The sequence below is a fragment of the Balaenoptera borealis genome (genome assembly GCF_965194805.1).
Source record: "Balaenoptera borealis genome assembly, chromosome: 3".
Classification (NCBI taxonomy): domain Eukaryota; kingdom Metazoa; phylum Chordata; class Mammalia; order Artiodactyla; family Balaenopteridae; genus Balaenoptera; species Balaenoptera borealis.
In genome coordinates this window covers 133,894,664-133,909,816 of record NC_138866.1, presented here as the reverse complement: position 1 = coordinate 133,909,816, position 15,153 = coordinate 133,894,664, and the positions used below count along the sequence as shown (strand labels likewise).

General features: G+C 38.2%; 1 protein-coding gene across 1 annotated transcript in view; it reads left to right on the top strand.

Moving 5' to 3' along the window:
- ASB7 (ankyrin repeat and SOCS box containing 7) overlaps window positions 1–15,153 on the top strand; it is a 50,637-nt gene that overhangs the window by 5,008 nt on the left and 30,476 nt on the right. Inside the window, exons 3-4 of the mRNA XM_082386357.1 lie at window positions 2,389–2,513; window positions 4,421–4,682. Of these exons, the coding sequence (XP_082242483.1) occupies window positions 4,472–4,682 (211 nt within the window). The 5' untranslated portion in view covers window positions 2,389–2,513; window positions 4,421–4,471. The remainder of the gene's footprint in view (window positions 1–2,388; window positions 2,514–4,420; window positions 4,683–15,153) is intronic.

Genomic DNA, 15,153 nt, shown 5'->3' with positions numbered 1-15,153 from the left:
TCTTGATATTATTAATAAATTAATACCATTTCATATTCTCCTCAACCCCCACCTCACATGTCCTCCCCACCACTCCGCTGCATTCATGGAAGTGGTGATGGCTATATGGAAAGCAACAACAACAAGAACAAGGACTCTTAAAGGCTCAAGACCATAGAGGGTCATCTCCACTTTTCTTGGGAGGCAGGGAGTACTGAGGATGCACTTAGAAGTAAGGCATTCAGTGGTGTTCATTCTTGCACTGTAGGTGTAGCTCACATGTGAAGTAATCACATGTTCCTTTGTGGAAATGCTGCAGGCTCATCATTGGAGACATTGGTTTGCATTTTTTATTTTAGTACAGTTCTAGATTTATGGAAAAATTGCAAAGGTAATACAGAATTCCCATATACTGCACACTCACCTTCCCCTAATTAACATCTTATATTAATAGATACGTTTTCCACAATTAATGAACCAGTAATGAACATTCTTATTAACTAAAGCCCATACTGTATTCAGATTTCTTTAGCTTTTACCTAATATCTTTTTTCTGTTCTAGGATCCCATCTAGGATATCACATTCCGTTTAGTCGTTTCTTTAGGCTCCTCTTGACTATGACTGTTTCTCAGACTTCTTTGTTTCCTTGCTTTTGATGACCTTGACATTTTGAAGAGTACTGGTCAGGTATTTTGTAGAATGCCCCTGAATTGGAATTAGTCTGATATTTTCCTCATGATTAGGCTAGGTCTATGGGTTTTGGGGAGAAAGAGCACAGAGGTAAATTGCCATTCTCATCATATCATACTAACAACATGACTTGGCACTCTTGATATTGACTGATCACCTGGCTGAGGCAGTGTTTTTCAGGTTTCGCACTGTAAAGTTTCTTCCCCCCTCCCCCATACTATCCTCTTTGAAAGGAAGTCACACTTAAGGAGAGAGGAGTTGTGCTCCACCTCCTTGAGGGGAGAGAATTTACACAAACTATTTGGAATTTTGCACAGGAGATTTGTTTCTTCTCCCCCTTTTAAAATTTAGTTAGTTATTTATATCAATACAGACTTATTGGTATTTATTCTGTACTTTGGGTTAGACTCTAATAGTACTTTGATTATCTTCTTGTTCGAATTGTTCCATCTTGGCTATTGAGAGCTCTTTTGGTTGGCTCCTGTGTCCCTTTGACATACCCCCATCATTGCATTTTTCTTGGAGCACTTCCTTGCTTTTTGGCACTGTGAGGTGCTCTAGGCTCATCTGTATTTCTTGCCCAGTCATAGAATCAGCCATTTCTGTAAGGATAACTGTGCATTTTTTACAGCTTGCCATGTAGGAGTTGTTCTGATCATGCCTAGTTCAGTTAGAAGTGTTAAGCAGAGTTTTAAACCAAATATTATTTATTTCCAAGTGCATGTTTGCAAAGTCTTTGGCCTTCCTTGAAGAAGTTTGACAAGGAAAAATAAGGTGTGAAAAGAGGAAAGGGTCAAAGTAGACCATACTAATTTGGATTGGTTGAAAATTCTGGTCTGTAGCCACCACCACCTATGACTGTCACTTTTCTCCATAGCTCATCAGGTTGCCAGGCAGCTTGACCATTCCTTGTTTAAGTGATGGAGGGCTTATTCGCACACCCACCCCACTGGGATGGGGTGGCAGTTCTCCCAGTGAGTAATTCCTAGAGGGATTCTGGTGTAATGCGTGGAAGTCACTTTGCCTGTGTTCTTAACCTTAATGGAATTCACAGATCTAGGATTTATTTATTTGACGTGGAGAAAGATCCCTATTCTTTTAGTTGTAGAGAATTTTTTCAGAATCCATATGGAGAAGCTGGCAAGACTGTTTATCTTTTACCTAGTTTGGTGTATGCATAAAGGAATAAAAGTTTCAAAATTATTAATGTGATGCCTTTTGCATGTACGAAGAACCAACATTTAAAGAAAATCTCTTTTTACTTGTCATAGATTCCATTTTGACCCTGGCCACCTATTGTATTGAATGCAGATATATTCTCATTTTAATTGTTTAGAAAGAGTAAGAAACTTGCGATGTCAATTAAAAAGTAATTCAGTACTGAAAATATATTTTGAATAGAGCAAAAAGAAGAATTTGTGTTTGCATCCAAATTCCAAGTGTGTGATTTATTATTTTCCTTATTCATTGAAAAAAAAAAAAACCTGCCTTTTTAGAAAAAAAAAAAATTCCTGAAAATAAGTCATATCCTATACCACCTTGCAGATTAATGTAGATTTGAGATCATTTTTTCTAAGAATTGATTGGAGTTCTTTCTTTGCTCTGTAAGTTTGTTGTAAAGTGCTAAACTATAAGCTCATCAAAAGGTAGACTACTCAGGCAGCTATGTTTATTTTTTTTAGAAAATTTCCCGTGATTGTTATTTCATTCGTTTTTAGGTTAAGAAAGAACTCATTGACACCGGAATCTGGACACACTCTGAGCCCCCTACTCACGATGCTGTATGTGCACAATGGTTATTAGGCAATCCACGTATCAGGAAAAGGGGCATTCTTCCCGTAAGGTAAGTGACTGAGGGTCATAGGTCATCTGTGCTGTTCTGGGGGAAAATCCATTTAGCTTTTATATCTCCTTCAGATCACCTAATGTATACTAAACACAGCACTTGCTAAAAGAAAATCCAGGTTTGTTTTGATATTGTTTGAATCTTCTTCCTTGCATAGTATGCCTTAAGTGCCAATGTGATCATCCCAATTAAAAAAGAAAAATCTGTTAAAGATGATTGAGTATATGGTAGTAGTTTCTATTAACTCCTTCTAATGGTCTTCATCTTTCCTTATAATGCTAAAAATAAGCAAAAACCTATTCCAAAAGTATTCTTGGTTTTAAAATTTCTAAGACAAGAGACTTAATTTTAGTGTCAGTTGAAAAAGTAATTAAGTGAAGAGATGGGGGAAATCACGTTTATTAAGAAAACAAATTGTCAGGAAATTTCTCATTTCCCAATTTTCCTTGAGGAGATAGCCTGATATTTTTAAATTACATTACTTAGTAGTGATACTTAGGAGTTTGTAATAACCATTTTCTATGTATGAAATAAGGTAGGATATGTGATTATACTATTAAGCTGTGATAATATGACCTAAGTTATGACCTAAGTTAGGCTTAAGTTGACCTTTGTACAGTCTATAAGGAGAAGTTTTACAAGGTAAACTGTTATCGGTAACAAGATTATCCCAAGATGTCTAACCTACATATGAGACCAGAATGTCTTTAAAGGACTTTCACATAATTTTTTATTTTTAGAAATGGAAGCTACTAATTAGGAGGTGAGTTTAATCTATACCTTAAAGTTAGCCCAGATGGAATGGCTTCCTAGAATTATGTAGTTTAAGTTTCTGTATGTATTTAAAAGCTTAAAAATGTACTAAAAAAAGTTTTTGCATACACACATATAAGATGTAACTTTTCACCAGTTCAGTTTGGACTTTTCCTGTTTGCATGAAGGAGATCTCATTTTACATTGAGTTTGAGTACACACCTCTTTTGTGACCTATTAGAGAGTGTTGGAATTCTATATACTACTTTTACTTTTTTCATGTGGTTAATCAACAGATTGTTTAGATTCCTTTAGTTTTTAAATATTTTGTATGATCTTGCTACTTTGAGTATGTGTAGAATAAAACTTCTGGAAAATGGAAATTAGAAAAGTGCAAAAGAAATGTGGCAGAAAAAGAGTAGTAAATCGTGCCTCAGAGGACATAAAGTGGGGAGGATAGAAAGAGAGACAGAAACAAAAGGAAAGTAAATATAATCTACACATTTTCCTCTAATTTACTTAAACCCCACCCACTTCCCCTTCCCCCCCAACTTTCCACTCTTTGGGGCTAAAAATAAAATATTGTTGAAATACTTTAGGGGACCAGCCTAAAGGTTTTTGCTTTTTTTAAATTTTAAACTACTTCTCATAGCTGAAGTTCTTTAGTCCTCCTAGTCTATGAATTGTCCATTTGATACTCGATATTTACTCACTGATCTGTGATAGAATCCTTGAATGGTTCATAACTTAAATTTTCCATGTGCATCAGGTAAATGCAAACTCCTAAGACAAGTACTCATTTGCTTCCTCTGTTGTCTCCATCTTCAGCTGCCCAGCATCACTTTCCATTTTACCTAAAATAAATGTTGTGTTCATTGATGTTTGCTTTGAGTTTACAAAAGGCTGCAGAAGAAATTTCCTGTTTCGGCATTTTAGGGCTTTATGCCTCACTCTCTTTTTGAAATCTTTTATAATCTTAGGGAAATAACTGAAAGTTTTGGTCAAAACTGATACATGTTAATTTGTTGTAGTAGTATGAACTCATCTCTAAAGTTTACATGATTTAGCAATGGAAAATTCTGTGCTATTTAATGAACACACTGTCAGGTGTCAAGTATTCTAAATTTTATGTATTCTACCTACCCTTCAAGGCTGATCCCTGTGACCTAATGAATCCTTTGTAAAAAGTGGACTCAGCTAGGATGTTACACCACCATTGTCGAAGGAACCCTGAACTCCAGGAAGAGTTGCAGATTCAAGCTGCAGTGGCTGCCGGGGATGTTCACACGGTACGAAAGATGTTAGAACAAGGCTATTCTCCAAATGGCCGGGATGCTAATGGCTGGACCCTGCTTCATTTCTCTGCAGCAAGAGGAAAGGAAAGATGTGTTCGAGTATTTCTAGAACATGGAGGTGAGTTTATTAGGAGCAAACCCTTTTTTCCCAAGGAGAAACTTAAAATGAAATTCTATTTAGTTTAAAATATATGAGTGCTTGTGTATGTAATTTCTAATGCTTCTTTTTGCTAATACTCGACTTCTTATTCTCTCCTTTGTGAAGATGTGTTAAAATTATGCTGAGTCTTGTTTAAAACCAGATTGTCTAAAAAATCAGTTTGTTGAATGTGCTTTTTTCCCCTTGTAACTCTAGTTTCTGTACAGCCAGATTTCCCCAGATTATTTCAGCTAAAAGCAGCCCTTCTTCAGGTTGTCCAGTTGCTTTGTTTCAGAAGCAGAAGTGGCTGTGGTCCCAACAACTGAGAGTTGCTCAAGCTCCCCCTGTTGAGACTTGCTCAAGCCGACTGAGCTGGCACAGGCCCCCTGTCAATACCATGGCCTTCAGGATACCCTAGCTTTTGAATTTACCTCTTCATAAAAAAATTTTACTTGCTTTTATTACTGTTTTAGAGCACTTGCCTTTTCTAGAATTGTACATAGTTTCTAGGTATCCTACAAGATTGGTTAGCTGAGGTCTAATTTTGTGTAAACATATGCAGTTGGAAACTACATTTGACATTTAATGTTTTTGCATGAAAAACTGTCCATTCCTGTAATTAATAGTAACTAATAATTGTCTTAAAGTCATTTACTTTTTTCTCCCATTAGATTTTCACTTAATTTATTTTCCTAAAGATGAACAAGTGTATTTTGTCATTTGTACCCATATTATTTTTGTAAATTATGGTGTAAAACAGCTTGGTTGGGACTCAGGATCCATTATGTACCATTCTAGGGCCTGGATCGCTTATTAACAGTCATTTAGTTCCATTTCTATGGTGTACTTTGTTACAAGACTAGTCAAACTTACTTGCAAACTAATTTGAAGTACAGAAAATGTTAGAAGTCACACAGCTCTCATTAGGGTCTTGTGAATTATGTGAAGATAGGAATACAAAGGCTATGAGCGTGGACTTACTGCAAAGTGCTGCTAAACCTGAGACTAGGAATCATCACACATCCGAGTGGCCCTGAAATAAGAATTATATCCCCGAAATAGTTGACTGTTGACAGGACACCACCATTTGCTAGCCTGTGCCTCCTTTGTAGCCATCCTCCATCCCTCCCTGCCGCCCTTGCTCATATCTCATTTCACCTTGAAACTTGAAAACCTCAGCTCTGAAGGCAACGAAGGAGAAATGTAAGAGGAATGCCAGGAGAAGGATCTGAAAAAACTAAGAAGTGGGTGTAGCATCAGAATACTTAAAATTCTGGCAGTGCTTAGTAAAATTAAGACCAAGATCAGAACTCACATTTTAAAATTCTACCTAGTCCCGTTACTTTTCTGTTTCTGCCAGCCTTGCTTTTAAAATTTTTAAAATATTAATTAAGAAAGAAAGTTCAGTTACTCAGGTAATATATGAACTTGTCTCCTTAAAACAAATAAAATACATTTTCAAATAAATTACAAATAAAGCCAAAGTCCCCTTTGGCCAACTCCCAATCCTTATCTGCCTACCCCTGCCCAGAAGTAACTCATGGGTATGAGTTTGGTTTGGTCCTTATCTTTCTAGATCATTTCCTAAATGTGCTTATAGAAAATATGTCTTATTGTGTGTGGTTTTTAGAACATAAATGATATCATACTGACTGTATTATTCTGCAACTGTTATTTTTTGCTCAGCTGTATATAACTTAAGACTTTTTTAATATTGGGTTGGCAAACTTTTTCTGTAAAAGGCCAGATAGTAAAGATTTTGGGCTTTGCGAGCCCTCCTGTCTCTGTTGTTAACTTCTCAACTCTGCCTTTGTAGCATGAAAGCAGCCATAGACAATATGTGAATGAATGAGTGTGGCCATGTGCCGATAAAACTATATTTATAAAAACCAGTGGTGTGCCAGATTCGGCCTCTGGTTCCAGTTTGCTGAATCCTATTTCCTCACCATCCCCTTCTCTCTTTTTGTGTATGTATGTGTATATAGATATTTTTAACAGCTTTTATTGAGGTAGAAATCACATACCTTACAATTCACCCTTTTAAAGTGTACAATTCAGTGGCTTTTAGTGTATTCATAGAGTTGGGCATCCATTACCACAGCCAATTTTAAAACATTTTCATTACCCCAAAAAGAAACCTTGTACCTATTCAGTATTAATACATATAGGTTTACTCTGTTCAGCTGCTAGATATAGGATTTATTAGTATGGATATACTATCGTTTGTTTAAACCATTCTTTTTTATTTTTTGAGTGGCTGAAATTTTCTCAGTAGGACATTTTATTAAGAAGGTAACACATACATATATATACATGGTTAAAAACAAAACGAAAGGTGTTACGGACTGTTCAGTGAGGGGGAAATGTCTGCTCTTCAGCACTGGCCCCTCCTCTCCTTCCCAGAGGCAGTCACTCTTACTGGATTCTTTTGTGTCCCTGCAGAGATAGTCTGTGCATATAAGTGTGCATATTTTCCGCCCTCCATCTTCTAGCCTGCTCCTCTTTTGTTAATCGTCTGTTCTGCATCTTGATTTTTTTCACAAAACAGTTTCTCTAAGTGATAGTTCCTTGTCATTGATTCCATTGTATGGATGTAATTTATTTAAACTTATTCCCCATTGTTGGACATTCTAATTTTTCATTTTTCTGCTTCTAGAAACAGTATTACAGAGAATGTCCTTGACTAATCTTTTTACATATGTGAATTTATCTCTTGGATAATTCCAAGAAGTACAATTGCCACATCAAAGGGTTGTTAGGTTTTTTTGTTGTTGTTGTTGTTTTGATGGATATTGACAAATTGTCCTCCAAAGAAGGTTGTTAATGACTCTGCCCTTACCAGGTGGGAGAGTGCCTGGTCCCCTGCCTTTGCCAGGAGTGTATCACTAAGTGGTTTGTTCTTCCTCTGTGTGATTTGCTTGCCTCCTTTTTTCCCAAAAATGACATATGAGTAACAAAGCATTGCAAGACTGGGCTGCTTGCTTGTCTTTTTCTTATGACTTGTAGGAGTTGTTTATGTATTCTCTGCTGTTAGTTATATGTTGCAACAGTCTTCTCCCAGCTTGTAGCTTTTCCACATTGTTGTTTTGCTTGTTTTTTGGGGGCAAAAGTTTGCATTTTAAGTAGGTAAACTGTGTTTTTCTTTTGGCTTATGGTTTGTGCTTTTTGTGTCTTGTACATCATACCACAGGGTCATTATTTGCCTATATTTTTTTCTAAAATGTTTCATGGCATTTAGGTCTTTAATCTATCCAGAATTGGTTTTGGTGTATAACATGAGGTGGTCAGGTACAATTTCATACATAAAGGTAGCCTAAATCATCCTTTCTTTCCTCATTGTTATGTCTTGCCAACTCAGGTATAAAGTTTTTATATACACATGGTTCCGTTAGTTCTATTGTCTGTTGTTATATCTCTGGGTCAGTATAATATTGTTGTAAATTATTATTATTCTCTAATAAGTTTTAATATCTGGGGGACCAAATCTCCTCTCCTTGTTCTTTAAGGATGTCTTGGCTATTCTTAGCACTTTACATTTCCATGTAAAATTTTGAAACAACAAAATTACATATTTTGCAGAAGCCCCTCACTTATTCTTGTATAGCACCTTTTACTTCCTCCTTTTACCCTAGTACAATAAGAGATTTAGGGAGTAGTTTTTAATAGCATGTTATGTATCGATTTGGAAACAGGAAAGGAGACCTCCTCCTCCTCCTCGCCCCCCTTGGCCACATGTGATGCTTAGACTTGCTGTGTATTTAGTCTAGGCCTGGCTTCTGATTTCTAGACCAGTGTACCCAGCTGCCTGTTCAGCTTCTCCACACTTGTGGCTCACAGCACAGCACAGCATGAGCTGCTGCTTTGACCGTGTTCTTTTGCAGTAGATGGCACTACGGCCTATGACTTCTGTGCCAGAAATCTAGAAACCATCCTCCTAAATAGTTGTCAGATCTTTTCACTTCCTTTCGTTGGAGGCACTGCCCCACCTTTGGGCAAGGAAACCTTGTTCCTCACCAGGACGGTTATGATGTCTCTTTCGTCCCTGCTTCCAGTCCTGCCCCCTTCCAACCAGTCTCTAAATGGAGTGATCTGTTAAAAATGACAATTAAAATATTTCCTTTTAAAATCCGTCGGTGGTTTCCCACTTCTCTTGGGGCAATATTGAGTCCTTAATGTGACCTACAGGGCCCTGCAGCGTCTGCTTCTCTGCGATATCTTTCCAGCTTGTCTTTGAGCCGCAGCCCATCTGCATTCTTTCAGACTCACTGAGCTCAGAGGCGTGTGCCCAGGACCTGCTGGGGTCCCTCCGCTCCCTGCACTGCTGCCACCTTCGCCTGGCTCCTGCCTGCCTCTCCCTCACCTCTCCCCACACTTTCTCAGGAAAGCCTTCCCTTACCATCCGGGCTTGGTCAGATCCTTCTATCATGTGATACTATCGGGCTCTGTACCTTTTTATTGTAGTTCCTATCACAAGCATAATAAATTATTTTTGTAGTATTCTATTTAATTCTATTCTTGTTAGTCTGAGGCTTCATGAGGACAGAACCTGTATCTGTATTGTTCTCAATGAGAGAGAGAGAAAGAGGAAACAAACACCAGTTATCTAAAATAATTGTTCCCCAGCCTTACAGAGACAAGGCTGATCCTTTTCTTTTTATTAAAAAATTTTGATTGAAAATGGGCCAGCCTTCTGGTGGGATTAGAAAAGTCCCTGAATTCATCTTACCTGCTCTTTTCCTTAAACCACAGTTTCTTTAAGAGCTTATAAACTTCCAGTTAGATTGGTCCCCTCCTGTTAATACGTTTATTTTGTGATGGACATTAAGGTGAAATGCAGTCAAAGATTCAAATATGGGAAAGTGAGCAAAGAAATGCACAAGAAACAAGGGTTCACCTTCCTCTTTCCCTCCCTCTCCCCTCCCCCACCTCCGTGCCTGAGATAGAGAGAATTCATATAGATAGTTAGACGAGGATGAGGTGGCCAGTTGGTCACTTATTCATATATTTACTCAGCAAATATTTATTGAGCACATAAAGTATGCCAGGCTCTGGCCAGGCCCTGAGATACGGACGTAATCATTGTGCTCGCCTTCTGGCACTTCATAGTCTAGTGGGTGGATGGATTTGTAGCCAACATTTGTTGAGCATTTAGTATCAGCCTAATTCTTCACAACTATTCTGTGAGGGTAAGTAGTAATTTTTCCACTGAGAAAACTGAGCCACAGGATGGTAAGTAATTTGCTCACAGTCATTCACCTCATAAATTGTAGAGCCAGGATTCAAACCCATTGTCTTAACCATGATTCTGTATGACCTGTAAGAAAACAATGCAGTCCCAGCAGAGTGAGCTAAGCGCCGTGTATAAAAGACCACCCCAGTTGTTGGGGTGAAGGTGGTGGGAGTGGCATGGAAGGCTTACTAGAGAAGGCATGGTTTGCATCAAGGTCTTGAAAGGTGAGGCTGTGTGGGGTGCTGGAAGGGTGGAGGTGTGGGGTTCTTTCAAACACAGAAGACACTGAGTAATAAAGGGCTGAAGAAGAAAGGGAGCATGTTTGGTTTTAGGAACTGAAAAAAATTCAGTATGATTGGAGCATATCTGGTCATTTATTTTGGGGACAGTGGTGAGCCATTTGACAGAGGAGTGGGAGAAACAGCTGTGTGTTGTAGAAAGCTCACTGGTTGTAGTATTGGGAGCTTAGTGAAAGGGCCCAAGACCTCAGGCACTGCTGCCTGCTCAGGACTGCAGCCTCATTTCCCTGCACCCCACACGTATTTATTGAGCACTACTATGTGCCAGGCACTGTTCTGAGGGCTGGGAATACGGTAACAAAGTAAAGTCCCTGCTGTCATAGCACTTACATTTCAGTAGTTGACAGTAAATATATGATATCAAGTCATGAAGAAAAAGGAAGCAGAGAAGGGATAAAGAGGTACAGGCTTCTGTTTTAAATTAGGTATTCAGGGAAGGCCTCTAATGTGACATGTTAGCTGAGGCCTGAAAGAAATGAAGACCGAACCATGTGTGTATCTGGGAGAAAAGTGTTAAAGGAAAAGTGTTAAAGTAAAAACTCTAGGCTGGGAACATGCTTAGCACTGTCAAGAAAAAGCCAGGAAGATGGTGGCTGGAGCAGAATAATGGGAGAGGGGGACAAACAGGGCTAAGGAGAGTCAGCTGACGTGTTCTGTAGCTCCTAGAAGGCATGGAAAAAACTTTGGACTTTGTTCTGAGTAAGAATGGAGGTGCCATTGAATACTTCTCAACTGAGGAACGATATGAACTTACTTAAGGGCTCACTCTGGCTGCTCTGAGGAAGATAGATTGTGGAGGAGCAGAGGAGAAATAGGAAAACTTGTCCGGACGCTTTGGAATAGTTCAGGTGAGAGATGTTCGTGGCTTGGGCTACATGATAGCAGTGGATGTGTTGAGAAGTGGTCGGATTCTGGATATATTTTGAAAATGGAGGCAACAATATGTGCTGATAGATTGGCTATGAGGTGAGAGGGAAAGAAATTAAGCATAACTGAGGTTTGGGGGCTGAGGATCAGGAAGAAAAGAGTTGTCATTTACTGAATGAGCAGGGGAAAGTTAGCCAAAGCAATTGAAAAGAAGAAAGGATATAGATATTTAATATCAGTCATTTACCCTACCAGAAATTTTTAATCTCAAGTACATTAAAGGATCAGATCTTATAATTAAATGTGTACACCTGCACCATGAAACCACCAATGAGTGATCACACAGAACTATCAAAACTCAGAGCTAAGAGGTTGCCTGTCTCTGTGCTGTGGTGACAGCCATGTGGCCACAGAGGGAAGCCTGGTTGTGGAGCAGGTATGTGAAGTACGCTTGCTGCTGCTTGGGAGAAATCCAGTTTCATTGAGGAAATGAACAAGTTTGACTTGAATCGCTAATACTGTATGTATTCCAAAAGGAAAAAAAAAAAAGTGAGGCTCTCTTTAGTTTAATCGAAACCTGTGCTGTCTATAGCACATGTGGCAGCAGGCATACCTCAGAGATACTGAGGGTTGGTTCCAGACCACCACAATAAAGCGAATATTGCAACAGAGGGAGTCACATGAATTTTTTGGTTTCCCAGTGTCTAAAGAAACAATGTACATATCTTAGTTAAAAAATACTTTATTGCTAAAAAATTGCTAACCATCATCTGAGCCTTCAGTGAGTCATAATCCTTTTGCTGGTGGAGGATCTTGCCTCATGTTGATGGCTACTGAGTGACCAAGGTGGTGGTTGCTGAAGGCTGGAGTGGCAATTTCTTAAAATAGGACAAAAATGAAGTTTGCCACCATTGATTAACTCTTACTTTCACGAATGATTTCTCTGTAGCATGCAGTGTGTTTGATAGCATTTTATCCACAGCAGAACTGCTTTCAAGATTGGAGTCAATTCTGTTAAACCCTACTGCTACTTTATCAACTAAGTTTATGTAATATTCTAAATCCTTTATTGTGATTTCAACAACCTCCACAGCATCTTCACTGAGAGTAAATGCATCTCAAGAACTCACTTTCTTTGCTCATCCGTGAGAAGCAGCTCCTCACCTGTTAAAATTTTATCATGAGATTGCAGCAATTCAGTCATATCTTCAGGTTCCACTTCTAATTCTAGTTCTCTTGCTAAGTAATCTGCAGTTACTTCCTGCACTGAAGTCTTGAACTCCTCAGAGGCATCCATGAGGGTTGGAATCAACTTCTTCCAAACTCTTGTTAATATTGATATTTTATCCCCTTCCCATGAATCATGTATGTTCTTAATGGCATCTAGAATGGTGACTCCTTTCCAAAAAGTTTTCAATTTACTTTGCCCAAATCCATCAGAGGAATCACTATTTATGGCAGCTGTAGCCTTAGAAAATGTATTTCGTCAATAATAAAACTTCATAGTCGAAATTACTCCTTGATCCATGGACTGCAAAATGGATATTGTGTTAGGCATGAAAACAACATTAATCTCATTGTATATCTATCAGAGCTCTTGGATGACTAGGTGCATTGTCAGTGAGCAGTAATATTTTGAAAGGAGTCTTTATTTCTGAACAGTAGATCTCGACGTCGAACTTTATATATTCAGTAAACCATGTTTTACACCAATGTGCTGTCATCCAGGCTTTGTTGTTCCATTTATAGAGCACAGGCAGAGTAGATTTGGTAGAATTCTTAAGGGCACTAGGGTTTTTGGAATGGTAAATGTGCACTGGCTTCAACTTAAAGTCACCAGCTACATTAGCTCCTAACATGAGAGTCAGCCTGTCCCTTGAAGCTTTGAAGCCGTGCTTTGACTTCTCTTCTCTAGCTGTGAAAGTCCTAGGTAGCATCTTCTTCCAATAGAATGCTCTTTCATCCATATTGAAACACTGTTGTTTAGTGTAGCCACCTTCATTAATTATCTTCTGGATAATTTGTTGCAGCTTCTACCTCAGCACTTGCTGCTTCACCTTGCATTTTGATGTTATAGAGTTGGCTTCTTTCTTGGAACCTCATGAATCAACCTCTGCTAGCTTCAGACTGTTCTTTGGACGTTTCCTCACCTCTCTCAGCCTTCACATAATTGAAGAGAGTTAGGGCCTTGCTTTGAATTAGGCTTTGGCTAAATTAGGGAATGTCGTGGCTGGTTTGATCTTCTATTCAGCCCATTCACACTTTCTCCATATCAGCAAAAAGGCTGCTCTGCTTTCTTATTATTCCTGTGTTCACTGGATTAGCAGTTTTAATTTCCTTCGAGAACATTTCCTTTGCATTCACAACTTGTCTACCTGTTTTGCACAAGAAGCCTAGCTTTTGGCCTATCTCAGTTTTCAACATGCCTTCCTCACTAAGTAAGCGTAATCATTTCTAGCTTTTGATTTAAAGTGAGAGACATGTGACTCTTCATTTGAACAGTTAAAAGCCTGATTTCAATATTGTTGTGTCCCAGGGGACAGGGAGGCCTGAGGAGAGGAAGAGAGACTGGGGAACGGCTGGTTGGTGGAGCAGTAAGAACACATAACAACATGTATTGATTAAGTTCGCTGTCTTATTATGGGCGTGATACATGGCAACCCTAAATAATTAAAATAGTCACATCTAAGATCGCTGATCACCATAACAAATATAATAATGATGAAAAAGTTTGAAATATTTTGAGAATTATCCTAGTGTGATACAGAGACAGAAAGTGAGCAAATGCTGTTGGAAAATGGCACCGATGGACTTGATCTAGGTGGGGTTGCCACAAACCTTCAATTTGTAAAAATTGCAGTCAGTATCTCTGAAGTGCAATAAAGTGAAGTGCAATAAAATATGTGCCTGTATTTACATTTAAATCAAACAAAAAATTCAATTCCGCAGTCACACTAGCCACGTTTCAAGTGCTCAGTAGCCATACGTGACTAGTAGACATATTAGACCTCGTAGATATAAAATGTTGACCTGTGCAGATAAGTGATATTTTGCTGCTTTACTTTCAAACATCCTGCTTCAAAATGATAAACACTTAGGGTTTTATAATGTCCAAAAATATTAGTGTTTCTACACACAAATGTGATGCATATAATAGTACCTCTGTCCAAATCCTGGTAATCTTTCTGACCAGGTTAGTGTGCTGTTGGAATTATGGGGAAGAGTCTCTACTATAAGAGTGTGAATTTTAAGAAACCCACTATCATTATATTCATTTTCCCATTTTGAATCTTTCTAAAAATTCTAATACTGCACTGGACATTTCAAGATAGTAACATTAAGAGACCCTATATTAGCTAGTGTGTTTATTTATCTTCAGATTCAGTGTTTATGCAAACTGACCTGGAGGGCGGTCAGCTGAAGCTCTAGAAGTTAATTCCATAAAACACATCCTGGAGGGCGGTCAGCTAAAGCTCTAGAAGTTAATTCCATAAAACACATCCCTGGAGGAACCTGAGATAAGTGTCTCAGGTCTTCTCTTGGTACAGTAGGTAAAATCCTCTTGATGAAACACAAGAAAATAAATGAGAGAGATAAGTGATTAGAAAAAGCCATAGCAGAATGGTGAGAAATTATTTTTAGCTTTTCAAAAATGAAAGATTTTACAAATGGTAATCCCAAATGTGATGAAACAGGGACATTGATGGTAGAAGTTTATTAAAGCACTTGTGGAAAGAAGTTTAGTAGTATATTAGATCCTGAGAAATGGGAGATTTTTTTGCCAATAAATCTACTTCTATTAATTTATCCCAAGGAAGCAGTCTTAAGTACAGGAGTTATTTTCTGTATGAAAATTTTACCCTTTATTATATATAATTTTAAAAATGGAGGCATTTTCAGTGCCCAAATATAGAGGAAAAATTGAGTAATTAGACTGATTACAATTATGAGTAATTTTTTAGAATGTATAGAAGCAAAGCTGAAAGAAGTCTATCATAAGTGTTGACAGTAGTTATTAGAGAATGCTGTTTTTTGCTTTGCTGCTTTTCTAAAT